Genomic DNA, 22,587 nt, shown 5'->3' on the forward strand with positions numbered 1-22,587 from the left:
GATCTTAAGACCGACTTTAGCAAGATGAGGTCTTGAGTTTGTGCGCTTTTCTTTGATTTTATTTACAACATGGCGGTATGAGTGGCATTCCCTCTGCTTTCTGTGTTGTCTGGCTTCTAGGACGTCACAGAAGACAGATGCATTTGGGGATGGGCTTAGAAGCTGGAAAAAGCTATGGCCCTGGGAAGCAGTTGGTCAAGTCTCTTCACATGTAAGCAGACTTATGGCAAAGCATACAATGCAAATGGCACATAAAGAAGAAGCTGGTTTATATTATGACCCTGACTAATATGCAATTTAATTACAATTGAGTTTGCCACAAGTTAGTGACACGCTTGAATCTCAGCAAATCACCTAGGTAATGCACTGATGGTACTAGCAGCAATTGTAGTGGCAGAAGATGCTATATGGCTCTTTTTCTCTATCCAGGTCAAAATATTGTTGGAAGATGCTTGAAAACATAGATATAAATGAGGAATTAGCTGATCTGACTTTCATCCAGCCTCCAGCAATCATACACATCCTATGCCACTTCCTGGCGCTGTGGGGTAGCTAGCCAGATTTTTCCAAGACATCCAGAGTCGAGAATTGTTGTACTTGAGGACAAACAAAGGCAGCTGGCACTTGTTCACACTGCACAGATGCTGCCCAGCTCTGTGAAACATGCCTGGATTATGTCCGGGCACTTCGTGAAAAGAATGAAGCAAAGGGCAAATGAAACAAGTCCACTTCTGCGCAGGGGAATGTCAGGTTCAACCCCACACAGGGGTTTTCACATGAATGGGGGACAGGTATTGAACTTCCACTAAACACAGAGAATTTGGTGAAAGTCTTCTAAAGTCTGTACAGCCTTTTTGTTTTCTTATTTTGGGGAACAGACAAAGCTACAGTATAAATTTTGTAGTCCCACAATCAAGATATTACCTTACATCTCCTTACAATTTCAGGATCCCATCCCTCTGCCTTTAGTCTGAAACCAGTCACCAACAACACTGCAGAAGCTACGGCTGTTCGTTACTACAGGGTCTGGTGGTATGGCTACTTTTAAAGATCTTCAGCATTTCTATTCAAAACTGTGCGTGTGTGAGATGCTTTTCTAGGCTGCGTCAGGCTGAAGCATAAATTCCATTTTTGGTGTGCTATGTTAAATTATTATTAACTCAAAAAAAATCCAAAATAAAGGGTTCTGCCAATTTCCCTTATATATTTGTTATGTATTTTTCAAAGCAGAAAGCCTACTTCAAGTTTTTAAGTGTGCCAAGTAGGACAGATGCTGCCCTTCAGAAATAAAAATTGTCTAAACTGATGCCATGATGATTTGGGTTGTAGAAGAGCAGTAAAGTTTCTGCCAGACTTAAAATATCTTTCCTTGAACACTGGTCCCGCTGCGCTGCTCTTGCTGTCAGCAAGGGTTTGCAGATCCTCAGATATGAAACACCTTGTCACCACTCATCCAGGAGCTTGCTCCTGCTCTGCTGTTGCGTTTGCTGAAGTACTTTGTTTAGATTTTGAAATATAAAATGGGTTTCCTAATGATTTCCTCAGCAAAAAGGCTGCGGACAGTCCTTTGGTACAACTCAGGGCAGCTATTATGAAGCATGTTATGGGAGCAGGGGATAATCCAAAGGCTTCTGCACAATGGATTATTCTAAACAATATTTACCCTTAAAAATGTCCTTGTCTAGTGCAAAGGGAGTGGAGCAGCTGTTCAACATTTATTTTTAATCTTCATTTTTCAATAGATATTAGACCTCTGCCTCTTTGGGGGCTCACTCCTGTATCCCTAAAGATTTTACTGCACAGCTCTGCTTCATTCATTACAAAACCCCTATTTTGTCAGCCATGGCTCCCTTTGTGCCCTCACCCACACCTATGTTGGTTTGGAAGTAAATCCACTGGCCCCTGGTTTGGATGGCCGTGCAAAGTAGCTGAAGAGCAAGCTCAAAGAAGGGGCAGAAGATGTTTACTGGCACAGAAAATTTCCTCCAGTGGCAAAGGATTGGCAAAGCCAGCTCAGTGCCATCTGCTCTTTGATCCTCCCCCTGTTTCAGAAGCACATTCAGGAGGCAGACCATGCCAGCAGCAGGAGGATGTGGAGTGGACCAAAGAAAAACCATTCCAGATGGTCAGGACAGCCAGTACGCTGGGGCCTGTGTAACCAACATGAGTTGGAGCAACATTTAGGATGCTCTGAATTATGCCAAGACTTGTTCCAAATCTTAATCAGGATGAAATTTTTTTTAGGACTACTTTTCTCCCTCTCCACTTGTGATGAGCATGAACTGGAAGCCAAAACAGGCAAATTTGTTCCACATAGCAGGTAACAATTTTTACAATATATTCATCATTAATAAGATGAATCTGTGCTTCATATAAGCTCTAAGAATGCCAATGGAAAGAAAAAATTGCCAGTCTAGTGGGTCATGCAACAGCGTATCTTAGGTGCTTCTTGGCAGCACTGAAAACGCTTTTTTCCTGCAGAGATGACCTTACAGGATAAAGCTCTCCTAATGTGCCTCACTCTAATTACAGAAAACTGATCCTCATGTGTTCATCCCACATGTGTGAAATTCTGAAAGCTGAATCAAATTAAGTTCCAAACATATTTTCAGTTTATGCTGAGATGCCGCTATTTCAGAGACTCCAAGAAAAAACGAATATTGCTTTCCTTCGAACATTATGAACAACACTGCAGGGAGATTACATCTGTTACAAGAGGAAAACGCTATATTTATGCCTTTTTGTAAACCAGCCAATGGCTAATGGACAGGAAGTCTTTCAGAAAGTTTTGCAAATCCACATAATGTTCCCTGAGTACAAGAGAGCGCGTTCGAATCTCAGATTTATCAGAGAGAAAAGAGCAGGGGGGTCATGCAGACAGCTCGCTGTTCGGTAGGTATCCAAGAAGGATCAAAACCACAGGCTTTCCAGCTAAGATTAGCGTTATCTGAAGCTTAAAATACTCTCCTCTGATGTTCCTTTTCAGTTCATAGCATGTAAATCAGTGTTGCTTCTTGCACTTTGGAAGAGACCAAAGCATTTGTAGATATTTTGCTGTGATAAACATGGAGAACCGTGAGCGCATGGAATCAGTCCCTTCTCCAGAGCAAAGACTCATGTGCATTTGGAAAAGCTGACAGAAATCCTGTAGATGCGTGAACTAATCGGAATTAGAAGGGCCAGAAATGAAGATGTACAGTGATAGCTGATCATGCTACACTTTATCATGAACTGAAGCACAGAGCAAAGCTGGAAGAATACTTCTGATAAACGCACACATCGTTTCTGATAACTTTCATTACACTTAGTATTTGTGTGATGGTTTAAATCCATGGTAAGGGAGCTCTCCAAACCTTGGAAACCTCTGACTCAAATAACATGATTTATACTGCAACCTTTCCATTCCTTTGAGGCTTCCGTGAAAACCCCCGTGGTTTTTGGGAACATGCAATGAACATGAGCAAACGCCTGCACTCGTGCCAGCTCTGTGGCTGCAGCAGTGACCTTCCCGTGGTACTGGGTTGCTCCTAAATGCCTCAGTGTGCAAGCTCCTAATGAACAGAGTGATTAAAGAATCTCTTGGAGGAAAATTAATAGGAGAAAATGGGAAACCACAATTCATATTCTTTTCTGTCCCACTGTTCTCTGTAGGTACCTTCAAAGCAATTAAATGTGCTATTAAGATCTGTAGAGGCTTCACTTTCTATCTCAGAGCTTGAGAGTTCCTGCTTTTGTACAGAGTTCTTGAAAATTGGTGTCACAGTGATAGGTTTCAAGGAATAGCTCTCACGTTCACCACACTAGAAAAATGTAAAAGATCGCTGTTACAACTCAGACATTCCAATAAGTCAAAAAGCATTGATGGTGCTGTTTTAACAACTTAATGTACTTCCTATGTGTCTTTGGTGCTTATCATTTCCCGCACGTCTCCTTGCTCAGCTAAGCAGCCCCCCCTTCTCAGATTCTCTTTGTCTAAAAATCTTTCCATGCCTCTCATCCCTTTTCTGTCACAAGGGAATCAGAGTTCTCTGAACATAAAAATAGTGTGAGAATAGCGGGTAGTAACAAAGTCTAAAACACTGTAGGAGTCTGCAGGGGAAGGCAGACTGAGGGTTACGCTCTGCCAGTGGGCCATTGAAGATGCACGTTTGCCATAAACTCCAGTGTTTAACTGGTTCATTCCTGAGCAAGCACTGCAATAATTATTTGTACAACCCCACTATTTAAGAGCACTTGTGTTTATGAGCCCTTATTGTGCTAGGTTCTGTCCAAACACCCACATGTCCCTTCTCCCCAAACGCAAGTTAAGGAACCCACAGGTATGGACAAATTGTCACGCACAAGGAGTCAACACTAGTCAGCATGATAGACAGTCATAATACAGCACAATTAATATTTAGCATCACACTTTTACTAGACATCGCTGCAAAAGAGGTGCTTTTAAGGCGATAACCTTATGGAGATTAATGATGTGGTTTCACTAACATTTATGGAGGACTCCTCCCAAGGGCGAAAGGCAGCACAAGGAGAAAGCACAAGGGTGCCTATGTAATAAGTAAATAAAAATCAAACAATTAACAAGTGAAAGCTTTTACCACCAAGGAACAATACAAAGCAGGAGTTGGTTTCCTGATACTGAATGGGAGATGAGGAGTGGGGTGGGAATAGGCTGTGAAGGGCTTTAAAAATGAAGGCAAACAGCCTGGGTCTGATGAAATGGAGAAGGGGGAGCCGGTGCTGGAGTGCAATAGAAGTGCCTGGTGGTCAAAGCAACGAGCTAAAAAATAAATAAATACAAGGGTCTCTGCAGCAGTATTCTGGATGATAATCATCAACAGGGCAAGACAGCATTTGTCAAGGCCAGAGAAAAGGTTGTTGCTGTAATCAAGACGCGGGATGGTGAGAGCCTGAATGAGAGTTTAACTGGGAAGATGGATAGGAAAGACCATATCACAAAGATATGATAGTGATATAGCACAGAAACCATAAATCATCTGGTAGAGCCAGTGCACTCTCAGCAAGGTCAATTAGCCCATGATGAGCACTGTGCTGCCAAAGCTAGGCTGCTGCTAGTACCCAAGCTATCGAGTTTGCAACTATCTCAGGAGCATCTGAACAACAGATTTATAGCTAGCTCAGATCTCTGCTGTGTGGAACTAAATACAGTGTAAACATATTTAGCCTAAGTGTGACTTTCCAAATTAATCCACCTGACAGGCAGAAGGTGCAGCAAATCTGCTCACTCTTAAGACACGCTCTGCAGAATGTGTCCTGTAATTTTGGCTTTCCTTCTTCACTTGCAGAGCTTTCAGTTCCTGACATTACAGCCTCTCTTATTGCTGATCAGCTGCCCTGCAACAATCATTTTTCTTCTCCCCCAGTACCTTGCGTTTTAAACCGAGGGTCAAGTTCTGCTTCGTCTTCCACCTTGTTAAGGAGCAGTGGTTTGTTCTGATAAAAAACAGATAGCGATGGGTGGTGGTGACAGAGATCCACGTGCAAGTGACACACTCAAGGAACAGGCATGTCTTACAGGTCCCTCGTTTTGCTGCATTTCTGAATGGAGACATTGTGATTTCTCTTCCCTTATTGTGGCAGATTTTCCATGGCTTTGTTCAGGGCAATTAACACACAGGGGTTTCTGGTACCTACTTCTCAAGGGACATACCAGTCCTTTCCTCACACGTGAGACATGCAGCAGGCTCCTTGGTACCTGACTGGCAGTGCTGGGCTGCCCCCAGCTGTCCTCAGAGCGAGTGTCCGAGCAGCAGGGTGGAGTGTTCCTCTGTGATGGGAAACGCGTGGGTTTGGATCAAAGCATAACTGCAGAGCCCAGCAAGATTCTTCACCATCACATCAGTATCAAACTCAGCTGAGGTCAGACGGGGATTTCAGAAGAGTAGGGATTTTTACATGTATTCATAAACAAGCCAGGAGGAGCACCTGGCACAAGGGCTGCTGACTTTGCAGCAGCAGATAAACAGATTGTGGCAAAAGTAATGGGGGATGGTACAGTGCATTACACAGCCCCTGATGCCTCGGTTCAAGCTGGTGCAGTCAGCTACCACCAGCAGCACTTCAGCAGTGCCCGTCCTGGAGTTGCTTGGCAGTCTCAGTCTGTACTGATGCAGGCTCCTTACTTCCCATCACAGGACCAGGAGGCCATTCAATGTCAACATGCTTGCAATAAGTAATTTCATATGCATAGAAATGTTTGAGAGCTTTCCAGTGATGCTAATTGGTAAGCACAGGGAATATGAATAGAGAGGAAACATGAAATCCAAAATGCTCATAAGCATTATGACAAAAACCTTGCAAATTCTTGCTGTAGTATTTTATTGTATCTGATAACTGTCACATTGGATTTTTGTGAATGGCCAGGTTACAAAACGATCTTTAAAATTATTTTATATACTTGTGATAGCATTTTCAGTGAGTTGTTAATTTTGTAACTTCCAGATGTTAAGTCTTTGAAGCAAAAAATTAAAACAAGTGTAATGTGCTTGATTGCATAAAAGAAGACCCATCTAAATGCCTATATAAACTTGCTAACATTAACAGTCAGTGAGTTTATGAGGGACTGGAGCTACATTTACTGCGCAGTATTTGTCCACAAAATGAAGGATTTAATGAGAGTAAAGTAAAATTTAGTAACTAGCTTCAAACCATTCCCCACCAGCTCCGAAAGTTGCTATTGTTACAGCATGGACCCATGGAAAATGTTCTGATCAGCATTAGCTGAGCCAGAGATTTGCATGGTATTCATCTGCAGTACTGTAGAGCAGTTAGAGGTAAAGTAATGTGGGGAGAAAGAACAGGAGATGCACACACACTTGCATTTAGTGTGTCCTTCATTCAGGGAGCCTCCAATGGCCACACACAGACCGTGTCCCTGCACTGAAAGTGAGAGGGAAGGGACAGTCCTCCTGCCACCATTTCCAGCCACCCCTTTCAGGGATCACGAGATCAGCAGTCACTTTTTCCCCATCTGCCCACAGTCCCACCTCCAAGAGGCTTGGTGTGATGGGGTGGGACATTGTTTGGGCCAGAGCCACCATTATTTTTTCCCATTTCCTTATTTTTCCCTAATTTCACCTATATGCATTGCACACACATACACCCTTGCAACCCCCCAGTGCACTTGCTTTCCTTTCTACAGGAACTCCACAGGCTAAAATACAAAAGAAGTGAAAGAAATCACAGCTGCAGAAGGGTTACCTGCAACAATTGACTTGCAAGCATTAGAGTAGAACATTAGATTTCTATCTAAAATTTGTATTTGGGATTTTATCTCCATTGTATCTGCTTTAGACCAGCTTGAGCATGACTCTTTTCTAGAGCAATGCAGACAAGGGAACATTCAAGGTTCCTCTTCCTGAAGCTTAGGCACATACTCAAGGATTTGTTTGACATGACAGCAACTCCTACCAAGCATCCCTGAGGAACGCAAGCAAGCCTGGTTCCCTCTGCCCTCCCAAGGAGGTGAGAAAGAACTGCGCTCCCCTTGTTTTTCTGCAGAGCCAGCATTTTATAAACATGCCACTAATTGCTCAGCATCCTAAACATCATTATAAAAAGTGTGTTTTTCAGCAGAATAAATTCAAGGGTCTCACTCATCAATTTTAAATGAGCACTGCAGGACTGCGAGGTCAAAGGTGTAAGCTTATGCTGTTGCTGCTTTGAAAATGCCAAGAGTGGGATTTTCACTATAACACCACTTTGCCCCAGAGAAAAGCCTACTGTGTTATCTTTCCAAATTAAAATGGACACCGTGAGAAGCATTGTTTTATGAATTAAGAGAAGGAAGCTTGCACTGTGGCTTTATTTGGAATAATTACAGGAAAGTATTTTTTCACGTACACTCTTTCCCTAATTAAACCCATGGAAATGCCTCATTTTCTGGTTATTGCCAAAGTGTTTCAAACTCCTGTAGAAATGCTTGATTGTAATTTCATTAGAATTCCATTTCTCCAGGCTATACAGGTGCAATGAAAGAAGCAGTAAAATTAATTAAAACTGTGGACATGTTTATACCCACCAGGTGTCATAAAAGGTAGTGGCTGAGACATTTTTCAAGTAATTAAGCAGACAGTTCTGCATTTTCTGATGAGTTACTGCCCTTCCCTCTTTAATCTGGGTAACAGATTTCATCACAGCACTGTTGTCAGGTGATGGGATTACTCTTTGCAATCAGCATTCCCCTCGCACCGCCGCGCGCTAATCAAAATCACATCATTGCTGCAAAGAGGCAGTGACACACAGTCGGCACGCTTCCAAAGTCAGGCTTTGTATGCCAAGGTCTACCCATAATTTAGGCTAAAAAGGGAATAACACAATTCTCAGTTTAACCATGTCTTGCTTAAGTAGCTCGAGTTGTTTATTTGAGGCATGACACAGCTTCTGCATGTAAAGCTCAGCTCTCCTCAGTGAGGGCAGCATTTCATCAGGTTCATGCATGGCGGTGGTTGTGTTACAGGGGGGCTTGTTGGTTTGTTTAGTGTTTTTTTCTGTGTTGTTTTGTTAGTTTTTTTTGTTTGTTTGTTTTTACATTTTGTTTCTGTTTTATCAGAAGCTTGTCTTCCAGTCAGGTTGAAATAAGCACTGGTTTTCCTGAGGAAGCACAAATTGCCATGGTCACATCCTGAGGCAATACTGTACATAGGGTTATAATGATGGCAGCCCCTGAGTTTGCAGTGCAAGCTGGGAGTCACAATTTGGCACATTTTGTTTCTTCACACTGGAAGGGGATATATATATATATATATATAAAAAAAAAAAAAAAAAAACTCTCTCTGCTCTTCTCTTTTGGCTTCGAATACCACTAAGTACAGCCCATATATAACTGCTGCTGTATCATAAGTACTCAGCACTGAGGCTAGGAAAGGAGCAGGGAGTCGCAGCACCCATGGTGCTCTCTCTGCTCAGACATGGCAGACATCTCCGCAGCAGACAGCAGAGCTAGTCTGGTTTTATCAGCTTATAAAGGGGATATGGCAAGTCTGGCGTGCTCCCGGTACAAAACAGCAATGCCATTCCCCTCATGATGGGCTCGTAAAAGAGCCATGCTAACCCAGCGTTCTTCAGGACACCACCACCCAGCTCTGGTCAGCATTATTGCTAATCACAGCTGCTCTACACCTTCATCATGTCATTGTCACATGAAGGTTGTTTTTCAGCCCACACAAGAGAACAGGCTAGCTCCTAGATTTTCTTGTATTCCTACACAGCAAGTCATACCTTTTCTGCATTTTGGTGTTTTATATGCCTCTTGCAGTCCTATAGCACCAGTACTGTAAAAGAACTATAAATATTCCAGAGTACTGGATGCTATGCTTTCTTAGTTAGAAAATTAAAAAGTGACTCATTAGTTTTCCTTTCTTACTTGGGTTGGTTTGTATTTTGCAATCACTATTAAGTATTTCCTAACGTGCCCTTATTTTTAAATACTTAAATGAAACGAGTCACTATAAAATTGTTAACTACAGAGCAATCTAAGTGGAACACGCTATGTTTGGTTGCAAATACCTTTAGCAATGAACATGCTTGCAGAAAAAGTAATTCAAAACATTTGCGTCAGAATGACAGCATTCATCCCATAGTGCCATTTTGAGCTAGTGCCCTCTCTGAGCGTATGTTTTTCTTGGTTTTTACTTAATGCTCTGTCTTTATTAACTTTATATCATTTTAATTAGATTTCCTTTCATAATATTGTAATATTCTCCTACTCTCAAAGTTATGCCTTGCAAGGTCATCCCTGATACATGACTAATGCATTTGACTAAAATGCACAAATAAAATATGATAGTCACATTAAAGCATATGGGACTGTGTTGAGAATAACAACTCAGTCCAAGCTTTAAAAAAAGTGAAGTAAAAAACCTTGGAGATGAAAGATAAAGTCATATACTTCTAGAACCAAATTCAGCTCATGTGTACTTTGTACCTGCTGTTCTGGGGCTGAATTTGACCTTTTGAGAGTTGGAAATGGCTTTTGAAACAGTTGTTACTTTTTTTTTCTTTTCAAGTTTTAAAGAGCTATTTTACACTTTTTCAGTACTAAATTCTGCTTTCTGCAACAAGCAACATAAATCTAGAGTCTGCTTTGACCTAAATGGAGCCCTCTTCCATTACGCATCCAAACATTTTACAAGTTTGTCACCTCTTTCGCAATGCTCAGGCTTTCAGTAAATATCACAGGAGTAAGTTCCATAGGTAAGAGACCTTAAATATAGTACCCTTTTATTTTAGTGATTTGTATTACTTCATTATGTAAGAGAAAAAATAGAACATTTCATTAACTATTTTTGTGCAAGTCATACTATGCTGTTGTATTTCTTCCAAACTCATTAATTCCTCCTGTAGAAGTCAGTCCAGACATCCAGTCATTTCCATCACCTGACTTTAAGTCTTTTCTATTTCTGCTGTGTCCTATTTCAGGTGAAGTAAGCAAAAGTATATTTTAAGAGAGGGTACAGCAATGATTGAGTGGTATCTCAATATTTCCAGTGTTACTTTGTATCCTATTCTTTTGCATCTTAATTTTCTGTCTCCTCCTTCTCCACAAGTTTCTACTCAATATACATTGTGCTGTCTCTGTAGTACTTTTATCAAATTTATGGGATCTGGGTTTACTATAGAAAATAATTTTAATATGGTTTAGTAGCTACTGAAACACTTCAAAGTTTATGCAAAGATACTCAGAAGTCACTGAAATCAGTTAGAAAGGTAGTCAGCTTTAAATAATATATGGTATAGACATCTGCAATTTATCTAGGAAAAAGTTATTCTCAGGAAAGTGTAGCAATTGATATTTTACACTGATTAGTGGAAAAGAAGTGTGCTTGTAACATCTTGGAAAACAGCTAGCATGGCAGCCAGGTGCTTCTAGGGCATCGGATGTCTAGTGCAGTCTTTTGCCATTCTGGTATGGAGTGGGATAATTTGTGATTAAGTATTAAAGGATTTTGTATTAATTTACTAACAAGAGATTTAAAACATATGCTGTTAGATGTTCTTTCTCCTCCATGGTGCATAGCACATTTTCAATCAGGGAGAAAAAAAAGAAAAAGCAGATTATAAATACTTCAGCAATGTTGCCCCATGACATAGGCTTGCTCTTTGTCTGTATCTCACAATGCATCGCAGCCTTCCCAGGCAAGCTAAGGGGGCACAGCACGCAACCTGATGAGCCTTCAGCATTGAGATTTTTAGAACCAACACCGTTGGGTAACTGAGACAAAGCACTTGCACCAAGGGCATTCAGAACCAACCCACTGCTTTGATACCAGCTCCAGCAGCAACACAGCATGAAACAAGCAGGATCTCTCCTACCAACTTTCTCCTCTGGCTTCCCACATAACCACCTACCAAGAGCACTCCCAGAAGGAACGTATACTCCAGCACACGCAGCAGAAACCAACACACACCAGTTTTCACAAGTAACTGTAAGGTCAGAAATAAACATACCAGCTACGCATGAAGTAATATCAATAAAATTCTAGAAAAAAACTAAAAGTACCAGAGAATAATAACAAAACTTCTATTTCTACTCAAATCATTTGTAACTTAGCTTGCTCAGAAATGTCCACACATCATTCCAGCCTTCAGCAAACCCTACACTGACCTTGACATGCTAACTTAAGCTCTTAGTTGACAGCTGATCACCATCACTGACCTTAATTGGGTAAAGTTGTGATGAGTGTCAAATAGAACAATCATCCACATCCAATTACCACCTCGTTTCCAAAAGCTGGGTTATAGTAAGGAAAAGCTTGCCCCACTGTAATCAGAACAGAAGGGAACCTAAAAAAAAATGAGTTGAAAAAAAAAAAGAAATACATGTTATGATACAATTTCCACCAGATTATTTAGCAATTGAGCATTACATCAGTATTGTGCTTTTATGTTGGGAGAAATACATTTGTGCATGGCATTTTCAGACATAATTTTTTAGATGTAACAGTATTGTGTTGAGATTACATATGATTTGAAGAATATCTCTTTTTAGAAGTATAATGCCTCCTTACAACTTGAAACTAGAAGCAAAGTGGTGGCACCTGAGAAAGATGTAGGTGGGAAAAAACTTCAAGAAGTAAATCAAGCATAGCAAATCCATTGTCATCCTTGGATATCTGAAGTAGGATTTCTGATGTTTTCTCAGTTAGAAGATACTTAAAACTTGTAAAAAAAAATGTATACTTTATACAATAAGAATCCAAAACCATAAATAAATTAGGTATCTCAGAATAATACTCTGAAGCTTAATATTCAGAGAAGTTAACTAAGCCATACTATTCGTACCTGTCCTCAGCCCACTCTTTCTCCAGCCCGCGTACATTTGTTTTTCTAGGTATAGAGTCACTGAATTTCTGTATCGCATGTAGGCAGTTATGTATGTAATTGCTAGTGTGCCAGGAACAAGTTAGTTCTGATTAACTAAGTTTTTCCACTGTAATTTGCTAACTGAGAATAAAAGAAAACAGAAAAGAATTGTAACCCGCCTGTGACTAAATCTGTACCAGCACATACTGGGAAACGCGCGGTAGTTTGCATTTCTGTACATGTCCTATCTTCTGTTTTCCTGGGACCACTGTCCTTTTTCATTGCTGATTAAAGTGAGACAGGCTCTGTTACTTCCAGGGAGGGCTGAAGCGGCACAAACATTTCAATAAAGTGAAAGTGGAGCTGATGAAGGAACGGGAGGAGAGGCGGTTGTCTGTTCCTCATTTATTGCTATTGTCCTCTCTGTTGGCTGTCATCTCTGGAGGATTTATGGCTCCCCAGAACCTGCTATTTCAGGTGTCTTTGAAAACCTTGACACCTTCACCATGTGATTGGAAATACCACTTCTTTTACTGCCGTCTCTTCCTCCCCCCCTGCTCACTGCTTATTGCCCATTTCTTTACTGCCCGTGACTTCTCCAGCCAGCCCAAAGTCTCCAGGTTTAGCTTAAACCACAGCTAAGCTAGGCTGATGAATTTTGCACTCAAGTGAGCAGTCGGTCTAGCCTGCCAGCTCTGCTGTGGGTCACAAACCTCCAGGGAAGGGCCATGACTTAAATCCCTCCAACAGAGTCCCTGGAGAATAGATGTCAAAGTCCTTCATGAGCTGAAAGTGTCACTGTGTCTGGCTCCAGCAGCATTTCGTGTCTGTTGGTTTTGGATGGGTGCATTTATCTGAGCATAGCTCCTTCTCTGGCTTTTTGTTTGCTTGTTTTGGTATTTACAATAAGAGGGATCAAATTCCTTCCCCATCAGTTCTACTCAGTATCAAATATTAGTTTTGAACAGATTAACCATGAAATATTAAACTTGTGCTTTCTTATATCAAGCTCTGACCCACACTCATTTTATCTCGGCCTTGTGGGAACATCCAGCTGGCCCTTTCAGCTATACCCCACATGAAGATGTGAGATCTTTTATTTTCCTTTTCCTGGGTTCCATCAGCAGCTGTGGTGATTTAAATCCATACAGCCTTACATTGCCACAAGCCGTAGCCTTGTTTGTCCCACCCATGGCAGGATATAGTGTTTCACTAGCTGCAGAAACAACTCCACATCTTTCTTCTGGACATCTTGCTAACCACTGTCAAAATTGTTTTGTAGCCCGGTCTCCTGCCAAGTCTCTTTCCCATTCAGGCAATGACTTACTTGTTTGTTCCTCGGGAGGACCAAAGGCTAGCAATGAGTCCTTGTTTTCTGCAGCACTGTATGCTTCCTGAAGCAGCCTGGGATGTCCATTTTGTGCACTTGCAACTTAATCCTTCTTTAGGACCTTTCACATCGGCAGCAACTCCTCTGCATCCAAACTGCTGAACCCACAGCCGCCTGTCCCCAAAGACACTATGGCTGTGCACCACGGGCACCATCCACCACGGGTTATGTCAGGTGGGCTCTGCGACACAAGGATGTCTTTCGGAGACGTCCTTATGGCACGGGAGCCCCAGCACCCTGATAACTTCCAGTTGTACACCCAACGCTGCAGCCAGCTAGTTTGGCATTTTAAATAAACTACAACCTTGCACGTTTAAGGAACACAGTAAAAAGACTTTACACTGGAAGACAAAATGATCGTGTTTCTTTTCTACCTGGTTGGTCTTGTCCTGTTTTTCCTAATAGAATGGAGCTTTTTAATGGAGGCAGTAGCATCTTGTGCTCCTGGGGAGGCCTTGTCTCGGTCACATGACGAGTTTGATCTCGGGTTGTGCATGGCCTTTCGATGCTGACCTTAATGTGCTGTTAGTTACTTGAAACAGGCAACACGCGGAAATCTTTTCTTCCTCACTGTCACTACTTTTAACTAAAATAGATTTTTGCAGTAAAGAATTCTTGGCTTTTCTGGTATATCGTACCCCTGATAGAGCTGTTTTAGGGTTGCATTCTTACAATCTTCAGAAATTACACTTTGGTCCAGAAGCTTCCGTTGAAGAAGCTTCTGCTTATTAGTTAACAAGCTATAAATCTGACCTAAAGGATTCATATACTCAATTTTATTAAAGCCATCAGTATTTGGGCAACTCAGGATTCTTCTGATTGGCAGTTCAAAAATACAATGATCTTTTGTGTCTAGCGCATGTAATGCTGTAGAATATTTAAATCAATAATAGTGCTATCAGAACTGGAAATCAAATGCAAAATAATTCCCTGGGCTTCCCATTTCTAATGGCATTTGCTCTTTTGATGAATTGCTAATGCGTTTTTGGACAGAAGAACTGGCAGACCAGCCAACTCGACTATATAAATGGAAGAGCTGGGAGAGCGGTATTGTATTTACCACTATTTACTGCTAATGAACAATGCACCATTCAGCACATTATCTCTCCACTATGAATCCTTCCATTTCTGAACAAGCAACATCTAAATAAACTTTAAAACTCTTTTAAGAAATTACTGTTTTCTTCAATGAAATTTTAGCTTCTTTTGTTTGTTTTGAAGTGACAGTATCAAGTCGAAACGTAATTATATTTGTAAAAAGGCAAAAATGGGTTCAGCGATGGTGCCTGCCTAATCCTCCTGGCAATTTCCACGATTCAAACTGTAATGCATTTTTTCTGCTTTCATTTCCCTGTGTCATTTCTGACACCCCCTGAAAGAGAAGCAATCTGAGTTACTGGCCGTCAGACCTGCTCTGGCAGCGGTGAAATGAACTATATCCAACATACTGTCCCATGGATAGATGAGGAATGGGGGAGAAAACAGAAAAAAAAAATCCTCTAATCTTTCAATTTTATACAGGCTGTAATTTTGTTTTTTATATTTAGCAGTAATTGGCTAAAACTCACACAAGTAATCAAGCACAGATAAAACTGTGAGATGTTTTACTTATTTGTTTAATAATGTCACCGTAGGGACCCAAAAAACCGTGCACTGAATGTGAGTTTTATTACCATGAATTACAAATTTTGTCAGTGTTTTAAAAAGAGCAGTAGTTTTGAGATGTTTCTAAGCATGCTGCTGTGCTATGATTTCTTTTTGTAGTGAATTCAAAAGGATTTTAAAAGCATGAAGTATTTCTGATTCCCAAAGGACTCTGGCTTTGCTGGAAGGTGACAGCCATAAGACTGTAAAGAAAACTTTATATTAGTGTACTCTCTTGGAATTTTTAACAGATGTATCTTTTGATCTTGAGGTATTAAAATAATATTAATTCTTTACTTAATTAACTATGCTTAGCACCTTAATTAAAACCATCATATCCTCTACATTGTATTGAATACATGTGGATATATAGATGTATTTAACAGGCATGGTGTAGAAAGAGCTGATATCTTACTAGTCCTTTTCCAAAGTAGTTTCTACCTGCAGAAATGTTTTAATGATATATAAAAATATATCCCTAAAGACTATCTTGAAGAAAATCTTATACTTTTCCCCATATATATGTGTTGGTTCTTCTTCCTGAGCTTTCCATTTTGACATTGTTACGCACCTTCCAGACATTCCAGTAGTATCACACTGAAATTGCTTAGAGGGATCAAGACAACAAATTAAATATGCATTTCAAAAACAGAAACATACTTTTTGGCTTTATGCATTTTCAAATGAACATGGATTTTCAAATTAATATGCTTTATTCATTATGAGCGATTGAATGGCCGTGACACAATTAACAGAAACCTCACAAGGTAGAATATAATCTTACCGTGTGAAGGTAACAATTCACAAGACAATAGATTCAGGTAATACCTTGGTTTTCATTACTTTGAAATTTCCCGAGTCATTTGGTTTCGGTCTCGCTACTGAAATCCAGCATCATTGGGTGGCTAGAAATTTCCTTTTTTTTTTTTTCTTAGTTCTTCTTAGATTGCAAACTGCTGTCAAAAAACCACAGCATATTTCCCTGTCTCCCAGTTTTGACTGCATCTGGCGAATTTCTCATCCTTGCTATATGACTGTCTCTGCAGTGCCAAATGGACCCATGCGATTTCTGCCATAATAAGTCTTCAGCCTTAACTGAGACTTCCAAGCAGAAAAACAGAAATTGTGAATAATAGTAACAGTGATTATCCGTATGGAAATTGCATCCATTTGAGAAAAAAAAAAACACCGATCTGGGCTGAAATGAAAGGCAAAATTCCCAGGGGGAATTGGATTCTCTTGTTGTGAAGGACAGAACAGAAAGTAGAACACTCTCGATTGCATTCATCTCTGGATTAGGAGAATAAGTCACACGGGTGTAGGACAAAGGGCTGTAGCTGAGTCCTTTGATACGTGATGCACCTGCATCTTAACCGAACTTTCCCCAATAATCTCAGCACCAAAAGAGTGATAGGAGAAGCCCCTTTATGCTCCAAACGTAACAGCAACTCAAACCTAATGGTGAGGTTGGAGCTGCTTTGCTGGGTCAAGAGCAGGTTCTGGTGCTTTCTTTTTCTGAGCTCAGGCTGCTCAGGAGGGAGGCAGAGCAATGATTTTGAAGCTGATGCTTACCTGAGAGGCATGCTCGCTACATCCCTGTTGTCAAGGCTCAGACTGTCCCATCAGTCAAATAATGCTTTTACAGTTGTTAATTCTCTGTACCTGTAATAGGTACATGTTTTTACAAACCTAACTCTTAAGGTTTTGATGCAATCATACAACCAATACCTGCAGTCTGAAGCATGCTGCATCAATGCCGCTCTAGTTACTTTTGGCATTTCTGCTAATTCCCACTAAATTACATAAACCATGCTCTAAAATCCTCAAGTCTCTTATATATAGTTTCCAAAACATGTCTCAAACTGAGCTACAAGGTCAGAGAGGAACAAGCACAGGTTTTCTTAATGACCGTCAGAATCTCTCACTTGGCCAAAAACCAGAGAAGCAGCACTGCAGTGACTCCAGCAAGCCCACAGCACCACAGCCTGGCCCGCACGTGCTCAGCACCAGCCCTCTCCTCCTCACCCCTTAAAGCCCCTTTGCTCTTCTTTGCACCTCCAGTCATTGTAACAGGCCCTGCGGTTTGTTCCTCTTCATGGCTGCACAGGTGCAGGCTGAAAAAAATGTGCAGAAAAGCACATGTCCATCATCGAGTCACACAGGCAACACCACTTATGCGCTATTACAGTGTTAGTGGAATACAATTTACAAACCGCTGTTTGTGCATGCTGGCTTACTTCACGTTTAAAATATATTTCATTTACTTCTTTTTCCTTCGGGAGACATGGGGAACAGTGGTGGTTAGGTGATTTCTTCTTTTGCTTCCTTGCTTTCTGCACTGTATGCAAAGAACTAGACTCTTAGGCAAATTGTGGGGATCAAAATACCCTGAGCGGGGTGTCCCGTCCCCAGTACAGACTCCAGGACACGCTGCTGTCACATTCTCACCACAGAACGATAGCCACTTTACTCCCTAATGCAACAAGTGCAATTTTTTTTCAGAGTGACAGATTATGTAAGAGAGATTTTCACTTACAAATTCTGTTTCAGTTTCACCCATTGATTCATTGTTTCAAAGGATCCATTATCTCTCCAATTTTCTCTACTATTCCACAAAAGGTCATGTTACTGTTTCTGGAACTTTTTTGAGGAAAAATAAAACTGTGCTTCTCTTCAGATCTGAGAAAATATTCTCACAGCTGCTACTGAAAAGGTTAAGACTGTGCCAGCAGCTCCAATGATCAGCACAGGCTACTTGTTTGATTGTTTGCGGAGAGCTGGGATGCAGCCCTGCACGTTTGTGAAGTTTTCATTGTAGAGCCTGGCAGAACCAGTGAGCATTTATCTGCAAGAAAAGCAGCTTGATGTCAAAGAAGTTCTGCTGATAAGATTGTCTCTTTTGCTGCTGGTGCTGATAGAGCTTTAGGTGGGTTGTAAATAATGGATATATTTGTACAGCATGTGTTAGCTGCTATTACACATGTAAGGAATGCAAGCGCTCTGGCTTTTGGCTTTTTGTAATCAAGTGTTTATCAAAAATAAATTCTCTAATAGAAAACCTTCACCGATCTTCATTTTAGGTGTCTAAGCATGATGTGAACTACTCATTTAGAAAGATACCTACATGCTGCCATTTTGGAATATTGACAGGTCTGCGATATGCACTTGCATTCCCACACTGAGAACATTAAGCCACCCTTAGATATAACTGTATCTAGACCAGCTGAACAGAGGTGATTTGCAAGGGAACGTACATTTTCCTAGCTTTAGGAAATACATTTCTCTGAATTGTGGGGAAAATATTTTGAACATAAAACTAATAGGGTAGTTTCAGCCATATTTATTTAAAAAAAAATCTTTTCTGTTTTTAGGTGTGATTAGTGAGCGTCTTTCATTCTAATCTAATATGCTTTCCACTGATACATTTCTTTTTGAGGTAATTGCATTAGAACTCGGTTCTCAGTCCTTTTCAGATAAATACCTAGACCTTTTGTTTGCTATTTCAATCAAAAGATGAATTGTTAATGCCTGTGCAAAGAAGAAAAGCAATGTTGAGCACAAAATAACAGGGCAAAATGCTGAAGTTCAAAACTTGCCTTCATTGCAATCGATTTCTTTCTAACCATTTGAATTTTCCAACAGAAACATTTCAGCAAAAGTGGAGGGTAGGGGTTGACCTTGCAAAGTTTGGGGAAGGGCTAGGAGGCGTGCTTTCAGAGGGGGAACATCTTCTGATAAAGAAGCTCCCTTGTCCCCATGCTGCTGGCACACATTCCTGGGCAGTGAGGACGTGGTGCCCTCTTCACGTGGAATATGGCCGGGGCAGGGGGCTCAGGGAGGGGCAGGGGCTGTGCCTCTGCCAGCCCTTGTGTGCATGCTGGGGGTGAGCAGTGGCTCTGCTCCTCCTGCCCACCAGCAGAAAGGGAAGAGGCAGTGGTACAAGCACAGGGGCAGCTGCCCCAAAGCCCCACAAATCCACCAGCACACACACCACAGGAGCGTTAACATATTTCTGAGCAGTCAGTGAAACTGCACAGGCAACGTTTCCTTCTCATTGCATTTGACATCAGTGCCTTTGCTGAGTGTCTCTTCCCTGACCATCAGTGTCATTCTTCATGGCAGGTTCTGCGCTAGATTTAGAGATAAAACCAAACCCTGGTGTAAAACGGGCACTCTCCTGAGAGAGAGATGAAGAAGCTGCCAACTGTTCAGTGCCAACTGCTGTGGGCATCAAGCAGCCTTCCACAGCTTCCCCAGAAACACAGGCACGCACTTAAAATACCCAGGCTTTCTCACTGGAGACCATATCAGTTATACATTAGATATTCATCTTTCATTCTTGCGTATTACTAATTGATAGCTAAGGTTTTTAGCACGCATCACATTTCATTTTCTATTGTAGTTGTAACTAGATTCAACATACAAAGAAAAATTCCTTAGAGCTAAAGATTTCAATGAAGAGACTTTATAGATCTTAGTTTTACACAACGCTTCCTTTTTGTACCAAAATTACTCTTCTCTAGCTGTTCAGGTCCACGTTCTGCTCCAATTTGCATGAATTAAATCCAAACTAGCATCAGTGGCTTTAGCAGAATTAGTACAGGTGTGTTGACATTTCTTCTAACAGCATTAGTATTTTCCAGAAACCATTAACAGTCCTAGTGATCCAGGCCCCACCACACTATTATGTAGACATTGGGACACAATTTCAGCTTCAGAAAGTGCTGGGAGAGCAGGAAGGAGTGGATGAGAAGGGGGTGAGCTTTGTGCTGCTTCTTCCCTCTGTGCCTTGCACCTCGCCCATGGGAGCTCTCATTTGATAACAAGTCTGGAGAAAGCAATCCATTCTTCAGAGGGAAGACTATTAGTCTAGTTAGTGTGATTTTCCACTAATTTTCCTTAATTAATAAACTATTTCTAATTAGGAAAGCTGCAAAAAGAGAAAATCTAAGCTATTTGAATATCTCTTCCAGCAAAGCCGAGCTGCAGAGTGGACTGAATACCCAAAGGAAGCTTGAAAGCTTTCTTCCAGTTATATTGCCTTCTTTCTTACCTTTCCAAATCCCCTGCAGAAAATTCACTTGATATGCTGATCCATATGAACTTTAAGTTGACATCTGCATGAACTCGTTACCTGAAGTTTTGGGTCAGTTTCCTGACTGCTGCATATACTTCAATGTTTTTAATCTTTTATTTTTTTCTAGCCTTTGCTATTGCAAGATTTCAGCAGTTTTGAAATAGCAAGAAGAGGTGTTAAAAAAATACACCAATTTTTTCTTTTATCAATCAAGGGAAAGCTGAGAGAGAAAGGAAATGGAAAAAAAAAAAAAAAAAAAAAAAAGAGAGAAAAAGGAAAAAGAAACTTGAGCAAAAGAGCAAGCACTATTATTTTTAGAATAGGCAGCTGCTTCTGACAGTTCACCTAAGGTAGTTTTCTATTTCTCCACAGGACTTGAATTCATTCCTCTCAAGACTTTTCTATTGATCCTCTTTCTTTCCAGGGTTCCTGACCTTCCTCCTCTCCTGTCCCAGCCCAGATGGCAGGCTTTCATATGGCTTGGCTCACTTACCCATGCTTGCATTTTCCATTTCAGCAGGGATACCTTGAAGATATTTAATCTCTTCACTTAAACCATTGCAACTGAACTGGTTGGTGATATTTTGTAGGGTTTTTTTTAAATAGAAGTTATCTATTGAAATAAAAAGTCAGGTTGATTTTTCTACAACTACAAAAATCTTAGAAAAAAGTTTTCTAGTACCTTCTGTGTATTTTCAGAAAGATTTTGAAAAATAAAGTTTTGAAAGTTTTTTGTCAACATTTTTGACAATTCAAATGCTAGATACAGAAATGTGCTTTCAAGTAAAATTTTCAGCTTCTGTTTAACATCCAGCCCAGAGATCGGACTTTGAATTCTCAAATTCCTTCACTAGCTGCAATTTCTGTCCTCCACAAAGCACGACTGGAAGCTGCCTGACCCTCCCTTCACAGTTTGTTCCTGTTCACTGTCTACAAGGGATGCTTCTGCACATCCTGTGCCTCGCTGTCCCCATCACCATCTGAGAGCCCATCTGCTGCCTTCTGCCTCTGAGCAAGGAGGAGAGGAGCCCGGGGGCTGTCTGAGGACAGCGCGGATGCAGGGGCTCCAAGTGGCAGCAGGACCCGGATGCGAACCCTGCCCCTGGGAGACTGCAGGCAAAAAGAGCTCTTGCTGGTACTGGCAGATAAGAGGTCAATAAAGAAATACGAAGGAAATGACTAGGTGTTTTGAGAACATGAGGTGAGGGGCGACGAGGAGGCTTGCTTTCTAGAAATTGCATTCAAAACTAAAATTGAATTTGGGAGTTGCTGATTCTTTCTTTGGCAATGGGAAGGAAAATTTAGGCCACAGTGGAAATGGCAACAGGTGCTCTTGTGATGGCTGCGGAATTAGGAACAGGATTTTTTGCTTTCATGCTGCACGGAGAAGAAAAACAAAGAAGTGTTTTGAAGGCTGGGAGAAGTGAAAACAAGAAGTGTCTGTGGAGACACCGTAGAGAAGAGCAAAAAATAATTATCAAAGAGGAAAAATCTTCAATAAAATGCATGTTTTATTACTTGTGCTAGGGTATTTCTTGAACCATATCAGCACATTCCTGTTCTTGGATTCCTCTGCTGCCTCCCCCAGCTCCATTCATTCTCTAATTTTTTTCCCTTCTCTTTACCATTACTCCTCATACTCTGTCAGTAAGGGAGGTTATTATCAATGATCGATTTTTCCCTTGATGTGTAATTGTTCAATGCTTACCTGTCAGGCTTCTTCATCTTTGGCCAAGCCCACATTGTCATATACCTGGTGTAATGTGTGTAATGCGTAGTTAAATTTAAGTAATGGATATAATGACTCACAAGAAACCAATTTCAGTGTAATACGAAAGAAAAATAATGAGAGCTTCCTGATGTTCCCTGGGGAATGTCTGTCCAACCTCAACTAGTTTGAACCACCACTAGGGAACAGACAGAAAATTCCTTTTTTTTTATTCCCTCCATTCTGAAATGGCAACCAAGTTAAATAAATAAGCTAAATGAAGTAAATTCCATCCGTAATTATACCCAATATTGAAAGTCAGGAAGAATTGCCTATGTATTTCAAAGAAGGAGCTTAAAGGAGCTTAAAGGAGCTTATTTTTGGCCACATTTTTTAGGCATTTCAGACATTAATTTTAGTGGTTAGGATTTCTAAAGAGCTGTGTAA

The 22,587-nt window shown here is 40.9% G+C and overlaps 2 protein-coding genes across 13 annotated transcripts in view; one reads left to right on the top strand and one right to left on the bottom strand.

Moving 5' to 3' along the window:
- NTNG1 (netrin G1) overlaps positions 1-22,587 on the top strand; it is a 157,543-nt gene that overhangs the window by 23,493 nt on the left and 111,463 nt on the right. The gene's annotated exons all lie outside the window — the stretch shown is intronic.
- On the bottom strand, positions 1,227-11,806 carry LOC311440791 (uncharacterized protein). Of its 5 annotated transcripts, XM_084528110.1 has the most exons (4): positions 11,368-11,806; positions 4,486-4,544; positions 3,656-3,800; positions 1,227-3,551 (listed from the first exon to the last, which is right to left on the bottom strand). In XM_084528110.1, exons 1-4 carry the CDS (start codon positions 11,462-11,464, stop codon positions 3,370-3,372), a joined length of 483 nt encoding a protein of 160 aa, XP_084384236.1. In that variant the 5' UTR covers positions 11,465-11,806; the 3' UTR covers positions 1,227-3,369. The 5 variants fall into 5 exon arrangements, 1 of the variants encoding a protein (XP_084384236.1); XR_014695586.1 differs by lacking the exon at positions 4,486-4,544 and having other exon boundaries at positions 1,227-3,578; XR_014695584.1 differs by lacking the exon at positions 4,486-4,544 and having other exon boundaries at positions 1,227-3,800; positions 11,519-11,806.

Source organism: Aythya ferina (assembly GCF_964211825.1).
Source record: "Aythya ferina genome assembly, chromosome: 8".
Classification (NCBI taxonomy): domain Eukaryota; kingdom Metazoa; phylum Chordata; class Aves; order Anseriformes; family Anatidae; genus Aythya; species Aythya ferina.